General features: G+C 58.0%; 2 protein-coding genes across 2 annotated transcripts; one reads left to right on the forward strand and one right to left on the reverse strand.

Moving 5' to 3' along the window:
* The first annotated feature begins 1626 nt into the window (after nucleotides 1–1626).
* Nucleotides 1627–12543, forward strand: LOC102453083 (zinc finger protein RFP-like). Its single transcript, XM_075914225.2, has 7 exons — nucleotides 1627–2276; nucleotides 3845–3940; nucleotides 6053–6283; nucleotides 6563–6585; nucleotides 7584–7699; nucleotides 9479–9526; nucleotides 10248–12543. The coding sequence occupies exons 1-7, from the start codon at nucleotides 1860–1862 to the stop codon at nucleotides 10757–10759; spliced, it is 1443 nt and encodes a 480-aa protein (XP_075770340.2). The 5' UTR covers nucleotides 1627–1859; the 3' UTR covers nucleotides 10760–12543.
* An 806-nt stretch (nucleotides 12544–13349) lies between these two features.
* LOC142823297 (uncharacterized) lies at nucleotides 13350–19383 on the reverse strand. The gene is made up of 6 exons (XM_075914229.2): nucleotides 19305–19383; nucleotides 18025–18228; nucleotides 17327–17434; nucleotides 16070–16150; nucleotides 14957–14989; nucleotides 13350–14141 (listed from the first exon to the last, which is right to left on the reverse strand). The coding sequence occupies exons 1-5, from the start codon at nucleotides 19381–19383 to the stop codon at nucleotides 14982–14984; spliced, it is 480 nt and encodes a 159-aa protein (XP_075770344.2). The 3' UTR covers nucleotides 13350–14141; nucleotides 14957–14981.
* Nucleotides 19384–24762: the final 5379 nt, after the last annotated feature.

Genomic DNA, 24762 nt, shown 5'->3' on the forward strand with positions numbered 1-24762 from the left:
TTTAAAGTATCTCACGGTTTGTTTTAATTGTTTAAGTACTAAATATCCATATACATATAGTGCTTTTAAAATTTCCTCCTGAATTGCTTGCAATAAACTTGTCAAGAGTACACTCTGTCTACTGTGGCTCTCTTGTTCGGTGAGCCGAGTATAATACACGGTCAGGAGCTCTGTTTGCTTGGCTTGATCACCCGAGCAGCAGCAGCGCCCTCTTGTGACACCTCGAGGACTTCTTCCGAGCAGCAGGTAGTTATTTCAAAATTGTTTCAAAATACTGTCAAGCTGGAGGACTTCTTACTCTGACTCCTGTAACTCTCACTGTATGAGGAATAGGGGAAGTTGTAGGACGAGAGCTCTATTTCAAAATGAGATATGCAGTTGACGTACCTCACTTATTTTGAGTTAAGCCCTGCTGTGGAGACGCACCCTAACGGGGTTCAAGAAAGAGCTGGATAAATTCATGGAGGTTAGGTCCTTCAGTACTTATTAGCCAGGATGGGTAGGGATGGTGACTCTGTTTGCCAGGGGTGGGAATGGGTAACAGGGGAGGGATCTCTTAATGATTCCTTGTTCTGTTCACTCCTTCTGGGGCACCTGGTATTGGCCACTGTCAGCAGGCAGAGCACTGGGCTGAATGGACCTTTGGTCTGACTCTATATGGCCACTCTCATGTTCTTATGTCATTAAAGAGCCCCCACCCTGCAGCACCCCAAGTGTGTCTGCATTCCTTATTCATTTTTTCCACACCCGTCATGATTTTATAGACCTCGCGCTCTCCCAGCTCCTCCACTTCAGCAGCGGCGCACAAGCGAGAAGCTGTTGCCAGGGCCCCTGCAAGGCAGGAAGAGCTTGGCCTGCCCCCCTCAGCCTGACTCGCTACTTGGCCCCTTTCCTGCCTCCCTGCCCGGGCTGTGCCCCCGATTAGGGGTTTGGAACGGGTCCCATATGAGGAGAGGTTAAAGCGACTGGGACTTTTCAGTTTAGAAAAGAGGAGACTGAGGGGGGATATGATAGAGGTCTATAAAATCATGAGTGGTGTGGAGAGGGCTGATAAAGAAAAGTTATTTATTAGTTCCCATAATAGAAGAACTAGAGGACACCAAATGAAATTAATGGGGAGCAGGTTTAAAACTAATAAAAGGAAGTTCTTCTTCACACAGCATGTTGTCAACCTGTGGAACTCCTTGCCAGAGGAGGCTGTGAAGGCTAGGACTATAATAGAGTTTAAAGAGAAGCTGGATAAATTCATGGAGGTTAGGTCCATAAAAGGCTATTAGCCAGGGAATAAAATGGTGTCCTTGGCCTCTGTTTGTCAGAGGCTGGAGAGAGATGGCAGGAGACAAATCGCTTGATCATTGTCTTCGGTCCACCCTCTCTGGGGTACCTGGTGCTGGCCACTGTCGGTAAACAGGATACTGGGCTAGATGGACCTTTGGTCTGACCCAGTACGGCCGTTCTTATGTTCTTATGTGCCGGTGGCCGACAGGGGCTGCGGCTGCGGGGACAGGGAAGAGGGGAGAGGGGGGGGGAAGGGAGGAAGAGGAGGGGCAGTGAGAACCCGGCGGCAAGAGGGTCCAGCCACCTCTTTGCTGCTTTTTTTTTAATTCCGAAATAAGCAGGCAGTGTAGATGCACCCTGAGTGCCTAGGCAAAAGTGTGGGGCCAGGCAGATGTGTTGGAGGAGTCCCTGTCAGTCTGGACTCGTCACACGTCATGTAAAGGCGCCGCAGCGTCTGTAAAGGGAAAGAGCAGGAGAACACGCCCAGAAAGGCGGCACTGACTGATTCAAAGTGCAACCCGCCCTTTTCTCAGCAGAAGGAAGTGAGACTAAACTCTCTGGTCTCCCCTGCACCAGAAGCCATGGCTGCTGCGAATCCAGCAAAAATGCTCCAGGATGAAGTGACCTGTCCCATTTGCCTGGAGTATTTCAACGATCCGGTGGCTCTGGACTGTGATCACAGCTACTGCCGAGCCTGCATCACGCAGTCCTGGGGGGGACCCACCGCAGACTTCTCCTGCCCCCAGTGCAGACGGGCCTTTCCCCAGGGGAACTTCAGGCCGAACAGGCAGCTGAGGAGTATTGTGGAGGCAGCCAGAGAACTCAGGTTGCAGGCAGGGAGGGAACCAGCCACAGAGAGACTGTGTGAGAAACACCAGGAGCCTCTCAAACTCTTCTGCAGGGAGGATGAAATCCCCATCTGCCTGGTGTGCGACAGATCCAAGGGGCACCGAGCTCACACTGTGATTCCTGCCGAGGAAGCTGCCGAAGAATTCCAGGTAGGGAAATGCTGACTGGGATCCCTGCCCTCCTGGGACTGAGGGGAGCACTGGGGAGCAGCTCCCGCCCTGGGAATCTAGCCGATAGGATCAGGGCTGGGACTGCAGGAAGCAGGGACGGCCTGGGGATAGGGCACCGCAGCAGGGTCACTGCCTTCTGAGTGCCCCTCGTGGCATGGGGTAGCCCTGCCTCAGTTTCCCAAAAAAGACCCACAGTGGCATTTTATGTGGCCAGTCACAGCCCTGCTCTCCCAGACGGGACTCTCAGGACTTTGAGTCTGGAGTTTGCTCTTATCATCCTCACAAGATCCCAGGTCTCCTCTGTATGCTCCAGGGGCCTCCTCCCTCTGGCTTTCCCTGGGCTTCTGTTTGACCTACCCCAGGCCGGGTTGGATCCCAGAACCCCTCACCCTGCCCTTCATTGTCCCTTCCTGGGGAGGAGAATTGATTATGTCTCAGGTGGGGCTGACAACCAATGTTCCTTCTAATATTTTCTATCTGTGTGTGGAATCATTTTTGTTCTGTGCGCCAAAGCATGTGTGGCTGTGCACCACTCGTAGAAACACCTATTGCCAGTTGTGGGTGACTGGGCGTGCTGCTAATCAGCTGGGCAGCACTGGAATCTCTCCTGGGTGCTGCACAAGAACCTGGCTTACAGGGACCCTACTGAGATCTCCTCTTTGAAAGGGCCAGCCAGCCTGTGCCCAGACTTGTCCCCACCTACCTCTCCTGAGCCACTGGGAGAGTCCCAGTCATGCAGGTTTCTCTTTGGGATTTCTCTCTGTAGATTTAGTGGGCCCACCACGTGCCCATGCTGGTGTTAATGGCAATGGCAATAATTGGTACTTAGTAGAATGCACATTTGTCTATAGCACTGGCCTCTCTGGGCCCCAGGGAGCAATTGGAGCCCCGTGGGGCCAGGCACCCTACGGACAAGCCAGCCAGAGAGAGCTCCTAGCCAGAGCCACAACATCATGAACATGAGCCGCAGCAGGCGGGTAAAGAAAGAACCGGGGGGCACTGAGGATTGTTTGCAAACACCTGCAATTGCCAGAGCTAGGTCATCACGGGTGGCTGCCAGGCCAGATTTCCACAGTGTCTGCCTGGCTGAGTCCCTCCCTCTGTCCCCCCCCCCCCCCGCCCAAGTGCCCCGGCCTCTCTGCAGGTCCCCGATGCTCGCGGTGTCCCTCCTCTCCTCCAGCACCCTCCCCTGCGATCTCCCCCTGCCCCCGCGCATGCAGCCTCTGAGGATGTGACCCCAGCTCCCTACTGTAACAAGGTCCGACAATTTCAAACCCTCTGAAAACACTTCCAGGGTCTATTACTGTGACTCTGTGTCTCCGATCCCATAAACCTGCCGGACCCTGCAGTGGCGAGTACAGTGCGTGGTTGTGCTAGGCCAGCTCCCCTTTAGTCCTTAGACTAACAATAACAGAAATATAATTAAAATCTTCACTGGCAGGACATTAAGAAAAAGGGTTGAACCAAAAATGATCTAATATGAAATGATTAGGAAATCTCACATTTGATGTTTTGCTTAGTCACATGAAATGTTTCTGCGTCTCCAGGAAAGGCTCCAGGCCCAGCTGAAAACTCTGAGAGCCGAGAGAGAAAAGCTGCAGGGACTGAAAGGGAGCAAGGAGGAGACCAGCCAGGAGTATCTGGTAGGTGCCCGGCGTTATTACCCTGCTGTTGTACGAGCCGGAGGGAGCTGATCTTGAATCCAACATTAAGGAGCAGCCCTAGACTGGATTACGGTTTCTCTTCATCAGCCAGGGAATGAGCACCCGGAAATCACAATTCATTGCTTTAGCAGAATCTCTTTAGGGTTGGGCCCTAAACCAGCCGCTTCCACCCTCTGTGCATTTGTGGACCCCTTTAGAAATGTCAAAGGGAGGTTCTGCCTTCTGAGTGCTATTAGCCAGGGGATAAAATGGTGTCCGTGGCCTCTGGTTGTCAGAGGCTGGAGAGGGATGGCAGGAGACAAATTGCTTGATTATTGTCTTCAGTCCACCCCCTCTGGGGCACCTGGTGCTGGCCACTGTCGGCAGACAGGATACTGCGCTAAAGGACCCTTGGTCTGACCCAGTACGGCCGTTCTTATGTTCTTATGACCCTTTTGAAAATTGAGGGTATGTCTAGACTACATGCCTCTGGCGACAGAGGCATGTCGATTAGGCTACCCGGCATAGGCAAAGAAGCAGGGATTTAAATAATCCCCACTTTATTAAAATAAACATGGCCACTGTGCTGTGCCGACGATCAGCTGAGGCTTACAGAATCGGTCAGCAAAGGCTTCCCGCATCTAGACTACCACGCTGTGCCGGATCAGCTGATTGTCGGCACAGCGTGGGGGCCATGTTTATTTTAATGAAGCACGGATTATTTAAATCTCTGCTTCTTTGCCTATGCCAGGTAGCCTAATCTACATGCCTCTGGTGACAGAGGCATGTAGTCTAGACATACCCTGATTTGAACAGAAGCAAGCAAAGTATAAGGCTTTCACAGACAAATGGCAGGATGCTAAGGAACCTAAGTCTGAGTGTGGTTCCTTCGTTAGAGCAAGAAAACCTGGAATTTTACGCAAAGGGGACCATACATTCACATCTCTTAAAATCATAGGGTATGTCTACACTACTCCGCTAGTTCGAACTAGGAGGGTAATGTATGCATACCGCACTTGCAAATGAAGCCCGGGATTTGAATTTCCCGGGCTTCATTTGCATAAGCGGGGCGCCGCCATTTTTAAAACCCCGCTCGTTCGAACCCCGTGCAGCGCGGCTACACGGGGCACGAACTAGGTAGTTCGGACTAGGATTCCTATTCCGAACTACCGTTACTCCTCGTGGAATGTAGTATTTAAGTGTTTTCAGGGTAATATTTCTGCCAACAGTATAGTGTCTTGTTCCATATTTGTTGTGTGGTTAGAAGAACAATGTTTATTTTATAATTGGGAGAGCTTCCTAAGAGAGGAGGGAATGTGGTGTTTTAGGTGCTGCTTGTAATTATTAGAACTGGGAGCACTGGCTTTTGGGATTCTGGAAGCACAGGAAACAGGAAGGAGTGGGGAGGAGATGGTCCAGGGCTGAGAGAGCTACAGAGGGGAGCAGCAGCAGCTTTATAAAGAGGTTTCACCTTTGGGAAATAAAGGCCTGTTGAAGTTTGTTACTACCTTGCTTGCATGAGACATCGATAAGCAACAACTGATATTAACAAACTGACAGAAGCACAAATTTGATTTTTTGCTCGGTCCAATTAACTATTTTTGGCAAAAATCAAAATGTTTTGTTTCAACTTGACCATTTCCTCAAAAATAATTTTAGAAAGCACAAGGACAGTTTCAAAAATAAGTTTGGATTTGCCATGGATTTCTTTCTGCAGCATAACAACAGGTGACATCGCCAGTGATTCGTGAAATGTGTCTTTGGTGACAAATCTGCATTTTCCCAGGAAAAAAATGTAATGCAGAAAACATCACCAAGGGCTAGTGCCGAGTCCTGCTCCCTGCTCCCTGCTGCTTTGGATCAGCATCGCTGAGGCCATGAGCCACTCACGATCCAAAGCACGTCAGACATGGCCACGTCCTTTATGAGAGTCTGGGGCCAAACGGGAAGACGTGAGAAAATTCTCTCTAGTAACTGCAGGAGACTGTTCACTGTCGGGTGACTTAGAATTTGCAGAGATTCTCCTGCACACTCAGCGCTCTGTGAAGGGCCCCAGGCTCCATCCATGTCCCCCTAGCGGTGGTGATGTTCTTCCTTTGGTTCTTCTTCCAGAAACAGACACGAGCCGAGCGGCAGAAGATTGTGGCCGAGTTTCAGCAGCTGCGGCTGTTCCTGGAGGAACAAGAGCGACTCCTGCTGGCCCAGCTGCAGAAGCTGGACGAGGAGCTTGTGAGGCTCCAGACTGACACTGTCACCAAACTCTCGGAGCAGATTTGCCGTCTCAGCGAGCGGATCCGGGAGTTGGAGGAGAAGTGTCAGAAGCCAGCGAGTGAATTCCTGCAGGTGAGGCTGCGGGGGAAATCCCCCAGCTCCCACCACAGAGACAGGACAGCCCCTAGCAGGTGGGCACAGGAGTCAGAGGTCACACAGCAGCTCTGCGTGCACCTTCCTGACATGGGAATTGTTGTTTTGTGCAGACCCGCAGGCACAGAGCTGTTAGAGAAGGGGAAGTCCCATTTGCTCAGGGGATCCAAAGCCTAGTTTCCCCTCACTCGAAAAATCCCTCCCTTGGAATTCACAGTGTGTGTCAGGACTGAAACTCTCTCTCTCTCTTTCTCGCAGGACATCAGAAGCACCTTGAGCAGGTCAGTGGCTCTCACACCTCACAGCGCTGGGAAACACTTGTCGCTGCCTCTCCCCAGGGCTCCACAGCAGAACGTGCGGGAAGGTCACATTTGGGATTCAGATCTCTGACCCATTTAACCCTGAGGCCCTTGCCCCTTTGCAGACGACTCTGCAACTCCCCAGGGGAAGGCGCAGACTGGCCTGTGGTACATTCTACCATGTCACCGCCCTGGGGACTGGCTGCCCCAGGACTGAGGGGTGGGACATGGGCCTGTCCCTGCTGTCCAGGGCAGCAGGGATCCAGCGTCTTTCCTGCCCGAGGGCTGTTTGGAGACCTGTGTGGGATGAGCTGGGGTCTCAGTCTAGTCCCTAGTGGGCAGATTCCTACAGCCCTTCCCCTGGGAACCTCCCGTCCCTCAGCGCCTGGAGGCCCAGAAGTGAGCTGGCCGCGGAGACTCAAATACTCACTAACCAGAAGTTAAGAACTGAGTCACTCAAGGCTGGATCACAGCAGCTCCCGACCTGTGGGCCACAGACCCCTATAGGTTGCCAAGTGTCCGGTATTGGTCCGGACAGTCCGGTACTTGCGGCCTCTGTCCGGTAAAATGTCCAATATTTTCTGTTTCTCTTGGTCGGAAGGGCGCTTGGGCCATTTTCCTCCTGCCCCGTCTGGTGGGGGCGTGGAGAGCAGGGAGCCTGGGGACTTAAAGGCACAGTGACGCTTTTTTGGGTTGTGGTTGTGGGGTTTTTTTGCACCCACCATGTGAGGGGTAGGTTTTTTGTGAAGACTCTCGACCCTTTGTGGCCCATGATGGTACTGCAGGGGATCTGGGGAAAGTCCAAAAGTAAGGATTGGGCTAGTGACAGTGAACCCAATGCTTCTTTTTCTTTTCCTTTTCTTTTTTTATACCCGGGGGGGGGGGGGTCTGTGAAATTTTCATAGATTAAAAAGGGGCCCATATGGTCGAAAAGGCTGGGAACCACTGCAGGGTCACCATGGGACGTTGTGTCTCCCCAGGTGTGAGGAGGGGCAGGCCCAGCAGCCGGAGGAGATGGCTCCTGAATTGGAAGAACAAGTCCGTGGTTTCTCCCAGAAAGTGATTGTGCTGTCGGAGACGCTGAGGGAGTTCAAAGGTACCTGGGGGGGATGGAGGAGGGGAAAATGAGACCGTGGAAGGAGAATGGTGCTGGTCAATTGGTTCATTATTAGATGAGGCTTCCATATAATTGGGGGTGAATGGCCCAGACTTGGGTTCCAAGATACTCAGGTTGATTAATTCAAACCCTTGTTTGTTCAGAAGCAGCCTTTGCGATGACAGTGACAGTGAGAGTGAGAAATGACAGAGAGAAACACGCCCAGTTCCCTTCTCTTGGGACACAGGCGGATCATGGTGCATTTCTCCTGAGATAGTAGGAGTACCACTGACCATATCTGATTGGTTATAATCATCCAGATTATACCCGGATGAGTTCTGTTCCAATCCCCTTTGTGTGACTTGTACACGGCACACTCAGGAACTTTCAATTGCTGGAGGGTTTTTGCTTCTCCAAGCAATTTTCAAGTTACTCTCTTTTCTGATGTGCAGGGGTCACTTCTCCACAGGGGGGATCTGGACGTCTCTCCCTGGCCTGGGCAGGTCACTCTGGGTGTCTCTGCAAACACCTTGTGTGGGCAACACACCTGTGTCCTGCAGAGCAACTCAGGAACGTGGCACTTTAAGAGCAAAGTCCCTGTAGGAAACATTTCCCTTATGGCCAGCACATGGCTCTCCAGGCTCAATCCGAGCCAATCACCATCAATGGGGGCGAGGGGGACAATAATTATTGGTGGGGCCCGCTCCAAGATTTTGGAAAGTGGCCAAGGGCCACACTTTGCTGTGGTGGGGATGCAGGGTCTAGGTTGGAGGTTGGGTGCAGAAGGGCACACGGGGTAAGGGACTGGGGTGCAGGAGATGGGGTGGGGTCTGACAGGGAGTTTGGGGTGGTGACCTGGGTCTGGGAATTGGGGTGCAGGGTCTGGGAGGGAGCTGTGACCTGGGGCAGGGGGTACACAGGGCTTGGAGGGTGACCTAGGGAATTCAGCTGGGACGCAGGAGGGGCTGGGGTGCCAGAGGCAGGCTCTAAGTAGCTCCCAGCCGGCAGCCCTGCAGCACCCCCAAGGCAAGTTGGGCTCCCTGCCTGCTGCAGCCCCACATCCCTAAAATTGCAGGCTGCTCCCTCCATGTGGCTCTCAGCTCTGGGAGGGGGAAGAGGCTTGTGCTGCCCCCCTCCCGCAGGCCAATCTCTCAGTTCCTATTGGTCGGTTGTTTCCAGCCAATCGGAGCTGAGGATTGGGCTGGGGGCGGGGAGATCAAATGAAGCCCCCCCCCCCCCTCGCTGCAGAGCCCAGAGCTGCATGTGCCTGAGGGTCCCGGCAGAGGGGGTGGGGGATTCGGTGGCCTGATTCAGTGGGGGCGGGGAGGGACAGAGGGACGTGGGACGTGTAACACTGGGCCCCTGGCTCTCTGCTCCGTGGCCCAGGCACACGGAGCCTTGTAACCAGGAGGAGACTCTGCCTGAGATTGAGCCAAGCCCAGCCCCAGCCCTGGCAGCCACTGAGCAGCGGGTCACAAGTGGCCTCCCCGCCCTGCTCTGCCGGCACAGGGTGAATCTGGCCCATGGAGCCCACCACCCCCTGCCTCAGTTTCCCCAGGGATAAACAGCTCCCAGTGAGAGCCAGGATCTCACACTCTCTGAACCTCCCTTTAGCACCAAGGGACCTAAGTGCCGAAAGCGGCTTTGATGCCAAAGGCTCTGCAGGACCTAGGTACTGACAAAAGACTGGAAGCGAGCGAGGCCTGAGTGTGTCTGCCACACGACAACCCGGCTCTGGGCTCCCCGTGCAAACCTGAATCTCCCCCTCCCCTCCCCCAGACTCTCTGCCGGATGCACTGGAGAAAGCCCCAAGAGCGCACAGACCAGGTGAGCTGCCTCGGGCCTCATGCCCCCCTCGGAGCCCCACACACGCCCCTCCCCAGCCTCCTCCAGCCCAGGGGACACCTCCTGCCATGGCTGGGACAGAGACACCCCCGTTCCCTCCGCACGGCGCCTGGGCACCCCCAGGGCAGCACTCGCCTTCGTCAGCCTCTTCCCGCCCCGCCCAGCTGGGGCTGGTCCCTGCCCCTCCCTGCTGGCTCTGCGGGGTCCGGGCGCCGGGCCGGAGGCGGAGCAGCCTGGTGGGGGGCAGGTCGGAGCTCGGCCCGGAGCCCCAGTGCGGCGGGAAAGGAGCCGAGCCCAGACGGGCCGTGGGGGGGAGACGTGTCCCAGGGGGAATCGCAAACCCTGCCCAGATCAGCTGGGACCCAGGGACATTTCAATGGGGCGGGGCCTGGATTCAGCCAGCCCTGACCAGGCAGTTTCCATCTGTCCCTCTGGGGTCCCCGGCCCAGGGAGAGGGGGCAGATTCCCAGTGTCAGGGCCCCTCTGACCCCTTCTCTCTGCCACGGCCCCTCCCTGCCGGGGAGTGAGCTGCCCTTGGGCTGGGCCAAGACCTCAGGGCTGCTCCCCACTCAGAGCCGGGCGCCCCTGGGGGCAGGAGAGTCCCTGAGTCACGGCCCAGCTGGGGCAGATTCTGTCCCTGACGCCATCGACCCCCCCCAGGGCCGAGCTCTGCCCCTCACGCTCTGATTCTCCCCCCCCCCAGCCAACGTGACTCTGGATCCAGACACGGCGCATCCCCAGCTCGTCCTGTCGGAGGACGGGAAACGTGTGACATGGGAACGGACACGGCAGCCACTGCCCGATCCCCCGGAGAGATTTGACACTTTGGAATATGTGCTGGGCCGGGAGGGCTTCACCTCGGGGCGACATTGCTGGGAGGTGGAGGTGGGGGACGGGCGATGCTGGGCTGTGGGGGTGGCCAGAGAGTCTGTGCGCAGGAAGGGAGGGTACAGCCTGAGCCCCGAGGGCGGGATCTGGGCTGTGGGGTGGTGGGGGGAAGAGTTCTGGGCTCTCTCTGACTCTGTGACTGCCCTGCCTCTGGACCCCCCCAGCAGGATCCGGGTTTGCCTGGACTGTGGCGGGGGGCAGGTGACATTTATCGATGCTGGAACCGAGGCCCCGATCTTCACTTTCCCGCCGGGATCCCTCCCTGGGGAGAGAATCCGACCCTGGATCTGGGCGGGGTGGGGCACCACGCTCCGACTGTCTCCATGACAACAGCCCCTCTAGCCTTACACACCCCAATGTCTGTGACCCTGAAGGACTCCCCTGTACCCCGTCCCTGGGTCCTCCTCTCTACGGTTCCTGAAACCTCCTCCCCCTCCCTGGAGCAGCAGAAGGAGCAGAGTTGAGGGTAGGGCAGGGCTAAGGACAGGCAGAGCTGGGAGCTGGGCAGATCTAACAACCGGGCTGGGAACAGACACGGGTGGGGGCCGGGCTGGGGACAGGCAGAGCAGGGGGTTGGGCTGGAGACAGGCGGAGGTGGGGGTGGCAGGAGACAGAGTTAACCCATCAGGCTTGTGGAGAAGCTGGAAGCTCTGCAGCAGCAGGAGGTGATTTGCAGGGCTCGGCGAGCGGTGGTGAGCCCTGCTCGCCAGCCGTGCGGTTCCGCGCGCTGCACATGCACTGAGTGCACTGCGCGGCCGCACCGGGCTCTAATCTACTCGCCGCGGGCGAGTAGATTAGCCTAATTGTCGAGCCCTGGTGATTTGCAGAGATCTGGGTCCATTGGGACAGCCAGGGTATGTCTACACTACAAAGTGAATTCGAACTCACAGCCGTTAGTTCGAATTAACTTTCATAGCGTCTATACATACAAACCGCTAGTTCAAACTTAATTCGAACTAGGTAAACCTCATTCCACGAGGACTAAGCCTAGTTCGAATTAAGTAGTTTGAATTAAGGGTTGTGTAGCCCCTTAATTCGAACTAGTGGGAGGCTAGCCCTCCCCAGCTTGCCCTGCTGGCCACTCTGGGCACCACCAGGAAAACTCTTCTGCCCCCCTCCCGGCCCCGGAGCCCTTAAAGGGGCACGGGCTGGCTACGGTGCCCGTGCCAGGTGCAAGCCTGCCAGCACCCAGCCAGCAGACCCTGCACCTGGCACGGCACGAGCCAGCCACCTGCTGCCACCCAGCCCTCCGCCTCTTCCCGGGACCAGGCTGGCGGCTCCCGGGAGCCTGCTCAGGACCGCAAGAGGCGGGCACCCGCCTGGTCTGGTGCAGACACCGTGGACCTCATCCACGACCTCCTCACTAGGCACAGGAAAGTGGCCGTCTAGGGCAGGATAGCTGCCAGCCTGGCTACCCAGGAGCAGGTTTGCATGAAAATCAAGGTGGTCCAGTGAGATCCCCGACCCTGAGCCCTGAGCGTAGAACATAAAAACATAAGAATGGCCGTACTGGGTCAGACCAAAGGTCCATCTAGCCCAGTAGCCTGTCTGCCGACAGCGGCCAACACTAGGTACCCTGGAGGGGATGGACCGAAGACAATGACCAAGCCATTTGTCTCGTGCCATCCATCTCCAGCCTTCCACAAACAGACACCAGGGACACCATTTCTACCCCCTGGCTAATACCACTCCATGGACTCAACCTCCATGACTTGATCTCACTTCTCTTTAAACTCTGTTCTAGTTCTAGCCTTCACAGCCTCCTGCAGCAAGGAGTTCCACAGGTTAACTATTTGCTTTGTCAAGAAGAACTTTCTGTTGTTAGTTTGAAGCCTGCTACCCATTCATTTCATTTGGTGTCCTCTAGTCCTTCTATTATGGGAACTAATGAAGAACTTTTCTGTATGCACCCTCTCCACACCACTCATTCTTTTATAGACCTCTATCATATCCCCCCTCAGTCTCCTCTTTTTAAGCTGAAAAGTCCCAGTCTCTTTAGCCTCTCTTCGTATGGGACCTGTTCCAAACCCCTGATCATTTTAGTTGCCCTCCCCTCTCCCACCCTCTCTCTTCCCCTCTCCCACCTCCTTTTCCCAGTCTCCCCCAGTTCTGTTCAATAAAGAGAGTTTCTATTTTTGAACACACGTGTCCTTTATTTTGTACATCAGGAAGGGGGGCTAGGGAGGGGTAAGTGGAAGGAGGTGAAGGTGGAATGGGGTACGAGCCCCCAATGGGGAGGACTGGGCTGGCTCTGCAGGCTCCTTGGGGTGGAAGCTCTCCTGCAGCCCCCCAAGTGCCCTCCCCCGGATGGCAGCCTGCGGCAAATGCAGCCGGGCTGATGGCCGAGTGCTGTGATGTGCCAAGTGTCGGCACTCAGGGCACTCCAAGCCAGGACTGCTTTGCAAGCGGGGAACCCCTGAGAACTGTCTGTCCGGGGTGGGGGTCGGGTCCCTTTAAGCACAGCCCTTGGCTAGCCTGAGACAGCATCTCCACGCTCTAAGTCCTAATCTGATGCCCTGCCGGCACTGCTTCCGGCCAGCCTTAACCCCGGTTCAGGGTCCACTCAGTGTGGACATGCTAGTTCGAATTAGCAAAACGCTAATTCGAACTAGTTTTTAAGTGGATGCACTAATTTGAATTAGCTTAGTTCGAATTAACTAATTCGAACTAAATTAGTTCGAATTAGCGCTGTAGTGTTGACATAACCCACTCTAGTTTGAACTAGGGTGGTTAATGTAGGCAACCGGAGTTGCAAATGAAGCCCGGGATTTGAATTTCCCGGGCTTTATTTGCATGTTGCTGGGCGCCGCCATTTTTAAATGCCGGCTAGTTCGGACTCCATGCCCACGGCTACACGCGGCACGGACTAGGTAGTTCGGACTAGGCTTCCTATTCCGAACTACCTGTACTCCTCGTCGAACTAGGGTGGTAGTGTAGACATACCCCAAGTGATGAGAAAAAACCCACGGGGAGAGCACTTGGGAAATCTCCCCCCTAAGGAAAAAACCAGGGCACAACAATTAACCGATGCCAGGTTAATACAAAGAAACGAGAAAACGTTTATTGTGGTGATGGCGCGTGGGGGTTCCCGATTCTGCCCCCCTGTAGCAGCGGGAACAGGCTCCACCAGCCAGTAGAACGGGGGTTTATTGCTTCTCCAGGGTACAGCCCAGCACAGACGTGATGTGGCGACAGGAGTCAGGGCCAGGCAGCCTCAGACCCTCGGGGTGGGGGGTCAATCATCCCTGGACCCTCGCCCTCAGCTTCGGTTGTTCCCTTCATGTTTCCCAGCCAGCAACTGCCCCTTCCCCCCAAAACCTCCCTCCTCTGTCCCCTCCCTGCCCTCCACCGGTCGGACAGGTTGGGTCTTGGCCTAGGACGGTGACCGTAGGCAGCCGGGCTGCTGGGCCGTGCTACCGACACCGGCCAGTAGGGGTCACCCCAGCCCACACAGCCACCAGTGGGTGCCCCAAGGGTACCACAGTCATCACCACAACACTCCTGTTGCAAGCAGAGCGACCAGCTAGAAAAGTCCCCCAGTGATGTCCCCGTGGGGGGACCCGCCCCGGGCCAGGGCTGGGTTACAAAGGCGAGCGCGGAGCTTTGGCGCTGAGCAGGCTGGAGCGAGGGGAGAGTCCAGAGCCCGGCAGGAGATTCAGTCGGGACCCTCCGCGGCTGCAGGGCCCACGGCTCCGCCAGACATTAGGAGCTGGGCAGGGAGAGGCAGGGTCAGGCGGGCAGGGCCGGTCACACTGGACGGCTCACGGGTGCTCGGGGGAGGGGGGCTCTGACCAGGGCCCACGTGGAGGGGAACGGACCCAGCAAGCCGGTCACCCACCCCCGTGCGGCAGCCACCCTGCTTGGGACCCGCCTTTGTGGGCGACCAGGGGTTGGCTCCCCAGCCGGCAGGTCAGAGGGGCAGGCCCTGGGGGACTCTGGAAAGGGACCCGGGCCCTCCCTGAACCCCACCTCCTCCATCCCCCATCACTTCCCCTGGGTGCTGGGGTTGCACCCTGGTTGCTGCCTGGAGGGCGAAGGACAAGGGGGGGTTAGAGACTCTGTTCCTGACCCCCCCGGTCCCTCGTGCCAGCATCCCCCTGCCCCAGGTGGGTATGAGGCTGCCCCAGGTGAGAGGCTGCACTTAGCCCTGAGGTGTGGGGCGACGCAGGGAGCTGGCGGGAGTCGGGGGAGTTACACGTGGGGCTGGTACCTGCTCCCTGGGCTAAGACCCTGCTCCGCCCCAAGACTGGGCACACGGGGATGGGGCTTTCAGAAGCACCTTGGGAACTCAGGAGCCCAAACCCCAGTTAATCAGTGGGGCTGACGCTCCTGCTTCCCCCCTCCGCCCCCTGTCAGTGTAGGACACGTCCCACCAGCCCCCAGCCGCAAGGCCAGGAGCCAGGCTAGACACCCCCAGAGCCACAGCTGGCCAGATGCAGCCGACGGGAGGGGCGGGGGGCAGACTGCTGAGCCCCAGGGGACACAGTGAGTGGCACAGGGATGGGGGAAGGACTCAGCACTCACCCGCGGCTTGTCTGTGGTGACATCGCTACTTCCCTGCAGGGGAGACAAGGCAGAGCATGAGCGCAGTGGCTCCTGGGGTAGGACCTGGCTCCAGCCCGTCCCCACGGCCCATCCTGGGGGAGGTGACAGCCAAGTGACAGTTTAGTGAGCCCCGCCCAGAGGCTCAGAGCACCCACACAGGCAGGGAGCTCAGCTGACCGGCTGGGGAGCGGGGCGCCTGAGCAGCCCCACACCAAGAGCTCGTAGGGAGGGGAGATGAGGAGAGAATACGTGGGGTGGGGGGAGCTGTAGGGGAGTTTGGGGAGTCCCACCCCGCAGCATTTCAGGGGCCTGCTGCAAACGGAGACGTGCTCAGCACCATCCCCAGGGCGCAGGAATGGGGCGGGTCCAGGGGCCACGGAACAGACAGCAAGGCCTGTCCAGCCATTCTGCCTTGGGGGGTCCTGTCTGCGTGGCTGGGTCCCGCTCCCCGCTCTGAGCCCTGCGACTGGGCACAACAGGGAGAGGAGAAAGAGCCTGAAGCAGGGGCCTGTCGTGAGACCTGAGGCCTGAACCCAAGTGAGCAGGAATTGCGCCAGGAGCAGCAAGTCGGTGCCTGGGACGTGAACTCGGCACTAGCCCGGCTAAACCGCGCGGACGTGCAAACGCCTCCCGCCAAGAAGGGCCCCGTGAGGGAGAGGAAACGCTGGGGGGGGGGGGGGTCTCCCCTGGGCCTACAACTTCTCCCCGGGGAGTCCTGGGCCAGTGCTGGGGACGTTGCTGTGGGCTCAGGCCCTGGCCCGACTGCAGAGCTCGGTGGGAAGGGACACGCCAGGGCCCCCTGCCACTCCTGCATCTGCAGCCGCTTTGTTGCGGAAAACGTGGCCTGTGTACACGGGGCCAAAGTTTGGGAAAACTTGCTCTGTTGGAGGGGTGAAACCAGGCACAGCAACTCCCCTTCCCCAGCCCCTCTGAGCCCCCACATCCCTCCCCATGGGCACCGCGCCCTCGGTCCGGTCCAATGTTCATACCACCAAACCCTACCACCCCTTGAGCCCTCTGCTAGCCTTGCAGGCAGGCCCTCTGCACAGCCGGTGCCCCACTCAGACCCCTGCTAGAAGGCCCCGCACTCACCCCCGCTCTGGCTGAGGGGCTTACCCCCGGTCTTTGGGTCACTGTCCACTTTGGGCTCGTCCTGGAAGAGTTTGCAGATCCCTGTGGCGAGAATGCAGGAGGGTATCAGGAGGGTGAAAGTGCAATTGGAAGTACAGTTAGCAAGGGATGTGAAAGGGAACAAGAAAGATTTCGACAGGCGTGTCAGCAAGAAGAGGGGGAGCAGAGGGGGGTTGGGCCCTTACTGGATGAGGGAGGAAACCTAGTGACAGACGAGGTGGGGAAAGCTGAAGGACTCAAGGCTTCCTTTGCCTCTGTCTTCACGGACATGATCAGCTCCCAGACTAAGGCACTAGGCAGCGCAGTACGGGAAGGAGGTGGGCGGCCCTTGGCGGGGAAAGATCAGGTCAGGAACTATTTAGAAGAGCTAAACATACACAAGTGCATGGGCCCGGATTTAATGCACCCGAGGGTGCTGAGGGAGCTGGCAAATGCCATTGGTCACAGCTGGCAGCCAGGAAGCCCATGAATGCTGATTGGGGGAGAAAGTTTGAGGGCAGGGTCAGACCTCCCCCCCACTCTCCATCCTCTGGCTCCCCACATCCCTCCCCCAGTGCTGAGCATCAGGTGGGTGAGGGGCACAAGGCAGGCGGCTCAGGCCCAGGGGCTGGAAGCGGACACCAGGCACACCCTTGCCAGGCACAGGGGGGCAGCCGAGCAGGGCTATTAACGCCCGAGCCATTAACACCCTGCCCGGACACCACACACCAGAGCATTCGCTGTGTGGGCAGGGGCCCCGTTGTCCTGTCTGTGCCCAGCTGAACCTAGGACGGAAACCTGCCCCCGTGTGGTCACTGCCCCCCTCACCCACAGGCAGGGAAAGACCCCATGGATCCTGGCTCCCAGCCCCCCTGCTCTAACCACTAGTCCCGCTCCCAGCCTGGCACACAGCCGTGCCCTGACCCCAGTGTGTTGCTTCCCAAGCCCCAGGGCTGTTTGCAACATTTCTGGGAACTATTTGGGTTGGTCCCCCCTGGGGGCGACTCTGGGCCCGGGGCTGTTTGCCCCGTGCGGCGGCTCAGGCAGGGGGGCTACTGGCAGACCCCAGGTCCCGCGCGTCCCCTGCCGGGCGTGCACCAGCAGCTCGTGGGTGGGGGGAGAGGCGCCAGGCAGCCGCAGCGGGCGCCGTTTTGCCTGAGCCACCATCACCCTGCCCCCACGCGCTCTGTTCTGTGTCCATGTCCCTGGTCCAGCTGTGCCCCGGGGCCCTGCCCTCACCTGCGCTCTCCAGAGCATCCAGGAAGAGCTCCATGTCTTCAGGTGACCAGCTGTCCTCCCCGGCTCTGCGCTGCCTGCACAGGAGCTCTGCCGCGGCCTTGCGTTTGGCTGAAGGGAGACGGGGGGTCAGAGCCGCCTGCGCCAGGACCCCGCGTCCCTTCCCCCCCATCCTGCGCTGCTCCCAGCTCACCAGCATCGCCCCCTGCACCGCCCGGGCCACGGGCCTGGTCCCAGGACAGACCCCTCCTGTCTGGAGGGAACCCGGCAGAGTCTGGAATCCCGAGACCAGCTGCTCCGCGCACACGGACCCGCCCCCTTTTTCCACCAGGCCCTGCCCCCGAGCAGCCATTGAACTCTGATTGGGGGAGAAAGTTGGAGGGCAGGGCCAGACCTCCCCCCCCAGGCCCTGGCTCCCCACACTCCTCCCCCCAGCAGTGCCCTCGCCAGGCACAGGAGCTGGTCCCAGCCACTAATGCCCAAGCAATTAACACCCTGCTGGGCCTACCCCCCCCCCCCACTGACCAGTGGGTCTAGTGTGTGGGCAGGGACCCCATGCTCCTGTCTACGCCTGGTCCAGAGACCTGCCACCCCCGTGTGGTCACTGCCCCTGTCTCCCAAAGGCAGGGAGAGACCCCAGGAATCCTGGCTCCCAGCCCCCTGCTCTAACCACTGGCCCCCACCCCCGGGCCTGCTCTCACCCCCGCTCTGGCCGACCTGCTCCCACAGCTCCTCCAGGGGGTGCTCGTTGTCCAGGGACTTCAGGACCGAGGCGACAGCCTTCAGGGTGGCCTCGTCCAGCAGTGGGAAGATGAACTGGAACCGGGGTTCCTGCTCCCCGCGCTGCTCCGCTCCGCCCTCCCCACCAGCAGGCCGCCGGCACAGACAGCCCGGCTTGAGCGTCACTGGAGAGAGATGGGGGGGTCAGAGTCACCGGCCCCCCACGTCCCTTCCCCCTGCACCTCACGTCCCTCCCCACGCTGCCCCGACGCACCGGCATAGCCCCCCGGCAGCGCCAGGGCCATGTGGCTGCCAGCACCAGACGCTCGTAGCTGGCAGCCGGGAAGGCCACAAACGCAGATTGGGGGAGAAAGTTGGAGGGCAGGGACCAATCCCCCCCCTCCAGCCCCTGGCTCCCCACAGCCTCCCCCCAGCGCTGCCCTGGCCAGGCACAGGGGTGGCAGCTGGTCATGGCCATTAACATCCAAGCAATTAATGCCCTGTCCGGCCTCCCCCCAACCCCCAGAAACTGGTGGATTTTCTGTGTGGGAAGGGGTCCCCCAGTCCTTTCTGTGTCCCGACGCCCCCGTGCTGGACGCCTGCCACCCGTGTGGCCTCTGCCCCCCCACTCCAGAGCCAGAGGAAGAACGCAGGTGTCCCTCTCCCAGACCCCCTGCTCTAACCACTGGCCCCCACTTCCCTCCCAGAGCCAGGGGCAGACCCCAGGAGTCCCGCTCCCAGCCCGGCAGGCAGCCCTGCCCTGACCCCAGTGTTCAGCTTCCCAAACCCCAGGGCTGTTTGCGAAGTTTCTGGGAACTATTTGGGCTGGTCCCCCTTAGGGAGCAGCCGTCCCCGCCGGCGAGGGGAGGGATCCAGGCCTGGGCGGATTCGGCAGGGCTGGGGAGACCCTCCCATTGGCACGATGGGCCCACGCACCAGAGCTGGCCCAGGGCACCGCTGGGGGTGAGGACGACCCCGCCCCACGGCCCCCACCCGGAGTGGACTGGAGGCTGCCGGGGAGGGGGGCTCTCAAGAAGGGCCCCGTGATGCAGAGGGAAGGCAGAGGCCTCTCCCCCGGACCAGATGGGCCTGGATCCAGGCGCGAGGGCCCAGGAGACACGTCCCAGGTTGGAGGAGAAGGACCAGGCAGGGCTGGGGAGGGGGCTTGGGAAAACGTCCAGGCCCCAAAGTCAATTTCCCTGCCCCACCTCCCCGCTCCCCCCGGGGCCGCTCTCCTCTGCGCTCTGGCAGAACTGCTCACCCGTCTCCGTCACGGTGCTCTCGGGGCACTGGACCTCTTGATCCGCAGGCAGCCGGTACAGGGATCCCGGCTTGAGCATCACTGGAGGGAAGGGGGTCAGAGTCACCGGCTCCGGGACCCCACGTCCCTTCCCCCCTGCACCTCACGTCCCTCCCTGCGCTGCCCCCGACTCACCGGCGTAGCCCCCCCCGCAGCGCCAGGGCCATGTGGCTGCCAGCACCAGACACTCGCCGAATCCCCCCAACCTCCAGCCCCTGGCTCCCCCCCCCCCGCTCCAGTGCTGCCCTGGCCTGGCACAGGGGCTGCAGCCTGGCACAGCCATTAACGCCCAAGCAATTAACCCCCTGCCCAGCCTGCCCCCGCATCCCCGAGCTGTGTATTTCCTGGGGGGGTAGGGCCCCCCGGACCTTTCTGTGCTCTGCCACCTGCATGCTGAACACCTGCCCCCATGTGGGCATTGCCCCCTCACTTACAGCCAGGGAACAAGTCCTGGCTCCCAGCCCCCCTGCTCTAACCACTAGCCCGGAGTGGCAGCTCAGGCCGGGGGGGATGCGGGTCTCCCAGGCGCCTTCTGCCCTGCAGACTTTCTCCGGGGGGTCTCTGCCGTGTCCAGGGAACGTGGCTGCCCCCGACTTGTCAGGGGAGGGGCGGGGCCGGGCGCCCGCTGAGCGAGGGGTGTCCCAGCCCGGGGAGCAGCTGGCCCTGCCGGCGAGGGGAGGGGGCCAGACACGGGCAGGGGACCCCTCACCCCGGCACGAGGGGCCCATGTGCCAGAGCTGGCCCACAGCACCGGTGGAGGGAGAGTCCGGCAGCGTGGGGGTGAGGATGCACCTGCCCCCCCTCAAAGGGCCATTTCCCTGTCCCACCCCCACCCCAAGGTCCTGCACTCACCCGAATCTTTCCTGCAGGACTGGGACTGCAGGACCCACGTCCCCTCTGGGCCGCTCCAAGACGCGAGTTGCTCCGGGTCGGCCGCCAGCCCCGGGCGGGAAGAGCCCAGGAACACTGCGGAGAGCCGGGGAGTCAGCAGCGCCGCCGGAGACACCCCCCCCCCATCACCTCCCCGCCCCCGCTACTCACAGCTGGGACGTGGCGCCGCCAGGACCACGATGTTCTTGTCGTCGGTGCCGTCATCGAAGATGCGGCTGCCGACGATGATGCCGGTGTTGCTGATTCCTGGAGGGGAGGGACAAGCGGTTGGAATCACACGGGACCCAGTCGGCAGCCATTGGCCGGGAAACTCCCCCCTCGCTCCCCCTCACTCTAACCACTGGCCATCACCCCCTTTCCTGAGCTGGGAGAGAACCCAGGAGTCCCAGCTCCAAGCCTGCCCTGCTCCCCCCCCCTGGAACTCTCTTATGCCCCCTCCTCCTGCCACCCCCCGACTCCTCCTACTTTGCCCCATCACTGCAGACAGATGCACGTGTCCAAGCTGCACCCTGAGATGAGCAGCGGTGCCTCCGTTTATAGTGGCCCTGCCCGAAGCACGGGGCGGGCGCTGGGTGGGGCAATCGTCGTCACAGGCTGGGGCAGGCGGCGGGGGGCAGTGCACCTCTGCTTCCCCTCCCCCGGGAGAGCCTCACCGACCCCATAAACCTGCCGTCCCTCTCTGCTGAGAGGATGGAGCCAGGCACACAGGGATGGCGAGGGAGGGAGAGGCTGAGGAAAGGGGGGCGAGAAAGGTAGCGCAGGGAGAAAGGGGGAAATGTACGAGAGAGACACCAGAGGGACTCCAGTTCCTCCTGAGTCTGCACAAAGCAGCAATGGGGTGTGTGTGTGTGTGTGTGTGTGTGTGTGTGTGTGTGTGTGTGTGATTCTGTGACTCACACCTGCTCTCTCTTGCCCTCCAGGCCACCTTGCAGGGGCAACCACTCGGGCTGGGTAGAAAGTCTTAGAAAGACTTTGTCCATGAAACTGCCATGTGCTAAGCAGTGACTCACGGAACATGTGTGGAGAGAGAGAGCGAGCCGGCCTTCCTCCCTCACCTAATAACCAGGCCTGACTTCTCATCAGCTCCTTGCAGGATTTCATGGTGCTGCCTCTCACCGGGGAGGCCGATCGGTATTGTTATCTCCATGTTACTGATGGGGAAACTGAGGCAGGGTACGATTGAATGACCTGCCCTATGTTATTTGTTTGCTCTGGGTCCTATTAGCTTCCCTTGTTTGTCTTGGCTGTGATTCCTGACCCTCTCTTTTTTCCTTCGGAGTTGGCTCCCTGGCCCTCCACTATATATGCTTGGAAACTTTTCCATGGTATTTTTTTTTTTGACGGAAAATGTCAGTGCGTTGAGGTGGTGTCTTGGATTTTTGTGTTGTGGAAAGTCTGTCCGTGTGTGCCTGCCTGAGAGGGCATCTACCAGAGACTGCTGCTTCCTTTTCTCTCTCCTTTCTCAAGCTTTTTTGGGGAAACAGAGCTTGGTGTGCCCCTGGGGTTGGTTTCAAGTGTCTGCCCCAGATGTGGGTTCAAAGCACTTGATGGTGGCAGCAGGTCCCCCAAAATCTGGGTATTGTGATTTGGGGGAAGCCTGTAGAGGCAGGTTTTGGGGTGCTCCTGTGGGCCCCCAATTTCTGCATTCATTGTGCCACCATGGGGCACAGCTCTGACAGGGGCTCCTGTAGGTGGGGCTGGTCTGGGACACCCGGCGGGTGTCTCCCCCTTGCTGGCCAGTGTCCCCTACTGTCGCTGTCTCGTGTCCTGGGGTGGGGACAGGGGTGCTGAAGCTGGAGCACTGTGGAGGGCTGGACGTGCTTGCCCAGGGCCGGGGGGTGCGGACGACTCGGAAAGGGCCGCGCTCTAGGGGCTGGGAGAGCAGGAGGTGACAGTGAAAAGCCACCAGAACTCAGGCAGGTCCCTCTGAAGAGCCGTCTCACTCCCCCCGTGTGGTCGTTTTCGGTGGGAACGCTCATTGTCACGTTGTGTCGGGTCCTTGTAACATGGCAGCAGGTCTGGAGCTTTGTTGTGTTACGTCCTTTGATAGGGAAACTTTGTGCCCTTTCCTGGCGATCCCAACGACTTCGCCGAACGTCTCTTCGCATCAAAACCTTGGATCGTGGAGACTTTGTGCTCTGTTTGCTGCATTGGTTGGCCTGTGGGCGAGGGGTGAATGGAGAAGGGGTGACAGGCCAGCACCTCCGGGCCCTTGCAAGGATTGGGGAGGGGTGGAAGCCGGATTCGAGAACACGGAAAAGAACAAGGGGACCCGGGAAGTGGTCTCATTGAGAGCAGACTGGACACGTGGGGCCTTGGGAGTCGGCAGCAAGGGCCTGTGTATGGGCCCCTCTTCGGAGGGGAAAGAGGCAGTGTTGAGACACACCCAGAAACAGGCGTCCCCGGTGTCTCAGTGCCAGTGCACACAGTGACTCTCAAAGATGGTGACGGTGACGGCTGACGGATGCAGAGCGGCAGGAGAGGGGAGGCGCTATCGATCCAAGGCAGCTTGTGGGGGCGAGGGGGCGGGGCCGAGTTTTTGTCTCGTCCACATGGGAGACCCCCCCCCCCCCACCGACCTCACCTGGCCAGGGCAATGAGGGGGAGTGACAAAGATGTGTGTGGGGGGGGGGGGGGGGAGCGTGCTATATCACCTGCACACAAGAAGTGTTCCTGCTCTGTGTCCCCCCCCAGAAAAGTGGCGTTTTCCCTTCTCCCCCGAGAAGGCCCCGGGCAGGACTTTCCAGCATGATCCAGTGACCGGTCAGGGGCTGCGTTTGGCACAAGGCAAATCTGAGTTAGGCAGAGTCAGACTCAGAAACGGCTCCCCCAAGCCAAGGGGGGGCACGTCACAAGAGGCCGGGGAAGGAGGCCAGGCTGGTAGCTCTGGGGCTGCAGGCAGGGTCAGGGAGCTCCGGGCACCCTCTGTGCAGGCCCCACCCCCGGGCCATCCGGCACCTCCGGCCCTTGTGCACCCAGCGCAGCTCACATTTTGCAGGCAAGGTTTTATCTTGGGAAAGAGCCGTTATTTCTTTTAACACAATTGCATTATAGGGGTCATCCGTTTTGCATGCGGGTTGTTATCTCTTTTTCCGTGTTGCTGCATAAGGAGAGGCTGAATGTTTAAAAAAAAACGGGCCACTCGTTGAACTGATGTTTTTCACTATGGTACAAAAAATAAGCGCTTGAGTTCCCCATGGCTGGGGTCCATTTTTGTAATGGACTTTAAAATGTTTCATGCCCACAGAAATTGGGATCCAATTTTAGGTTTCTCTGCAACACACTTGTCTATGCACAGCCTTGTGTTTTGCTAATTTTATTTTTTAAAGCACTCTGACTTAATACTAGTACTTAGAGAACGTCTCATGCATACATCCTAACGGCCAAGGTCTTCAAAAGTACTGGGATTTGGTATGCTCAACTAGAGACTCCCATAACAGCCTGATTTCAGGAGTGTGGATACAAGGTGTCTCAAACTGGTGGAGGCCAGATAGCTGAGGGCCCTCAAATCATTAGACATTTTTAAAAAACAGCCAAAGTGCTTCAAAAAGGATGGAAGCCCTATTAGATACATCTTATTAATGGGGAAACTGAAACCTGGTCTACACTTAAAAATTGGATCAAGCGAGCTATGTACAAAAAGGTTTGTGCCCATGCAGTTAGGTCAACCTAGGATCCTAGGTAGATGTCACTAAATCAATTAAAGATGCGCGCTTCATTTGCTGCTTAAATGTAAACCTGCTTAAAATGCACAAGTACATTTGCTGAATCAGGGCTGGAATATTGAATGAGTTGTAAATAATATATGCCCCACCGTGCTTGTCTTACTTAGGGGAGTAATTGCATTAATTTGACTGGGACTTCTCATCCAAATAAAGTGAACAGGATCTAACACAATTTGTCAGTATCTGCAAATAATGTAATTAATGTAATTAATTTTGCTTCGGCTGTTGATGTGGCATGGGCACAAACAATTTGTCTTCTGAGTTTTGGAAACAGTTTCTCAGGATTTACTCATTCTGCTTCTAAACAAACAGATTGCCTCCAAATCTATCAAATTCGGATTACATTGCTATACTGGAATTAACAGGTACAGGCTATGTGATTATTGCCTGTTATAAGCCACAGCATCAGGTATGATTTGCTAGTGAACCTTTTAATAGAAAACAAATCATTTCTAGTAATATTTAGGGGGAGGGAAAACCCCAACATTAGTTCCTGCAGAGTTGGGAGAGGAAAGCACCTAAATGCAGTTTGCAGACCTTTGGCCAATGGCTTCACTGTCTTCCTGGAGACTGATTAAGTGGCGACTTATTTTCCTGCATGCAAAATGAAGATGCCAGAAAGAAGGAACAGGTGATGGTCCCATTAAAGCAGCTCATGGAAAACACAAAACCAGCCTCCCCTCCCCCCATAAATAAATAAAAGCAGCAGCTGTAAGAGGATTTGGAACTGCAGGATAAGGAAGTTCTGAAATCAGTAGAATAGAAAGCAGTGGCTTTATTTATTCACTGTTGATTGTACTTCC

The sequence above is a fragment of the Pelodiscus sinensis genome, chromosome 19 (assembly GCF_052426305.1).
Source record: "Pelodiscus sinensis isolate ZL-2025 chromosome 19, ASM5242630v1, whole genome shotgun sequence".
Taxonomy (NCBI): Eukaryota; Metazoa; Chordata; order Testudines; family Trionychidae; genus Pelodiscus; species Pelodiscus sinensis.

Coding starts and splice junctions, on each gene's coding strand:
- LOC102453083 (XM_075914225.2), top strand. CDS start 1,860: ATGGCTGCTGCGAATCCAGCAAAAATGCTCCAGGATGAAGTGACCTGT. Junction 7,700..9,478: donor GACGCTGAGGGAGTTCAAAG/GTACCTGGGGGG, acceptor CCCCTCCCCCAG/ACTCTCTGCCGGATGCACTG. Junction 9,527..10,247: donor CCCAAGAGCGCACAGACCAG/GTGAGCTGCCTC, acceptor CCCCCCCCCCAG/CCAACGTGACTCTGGATCCA.
- LOC142823297 (XM_075914229.2), bottom strand. CDS start 19,383: ATGCTCAAGCCGGGATCCCTGTACCGGCTGCCTGCGGATCAAGAGGTC. Junction 18,229..19,304: donor GAGCACCGTGACGGAGACGG/GTGAGCAGTTCT, acceptor ATCTCTCTCCAG/TGACGCTCAAGCCGGGCTGT. Junction 17,435..18,024: donor GCAGGTCGGCCAGAGCGGGG/GTGAGAGCAGGC, acceptor GTCTCCCTTCAG/CCAAACGCAAGGCCGCGGCA.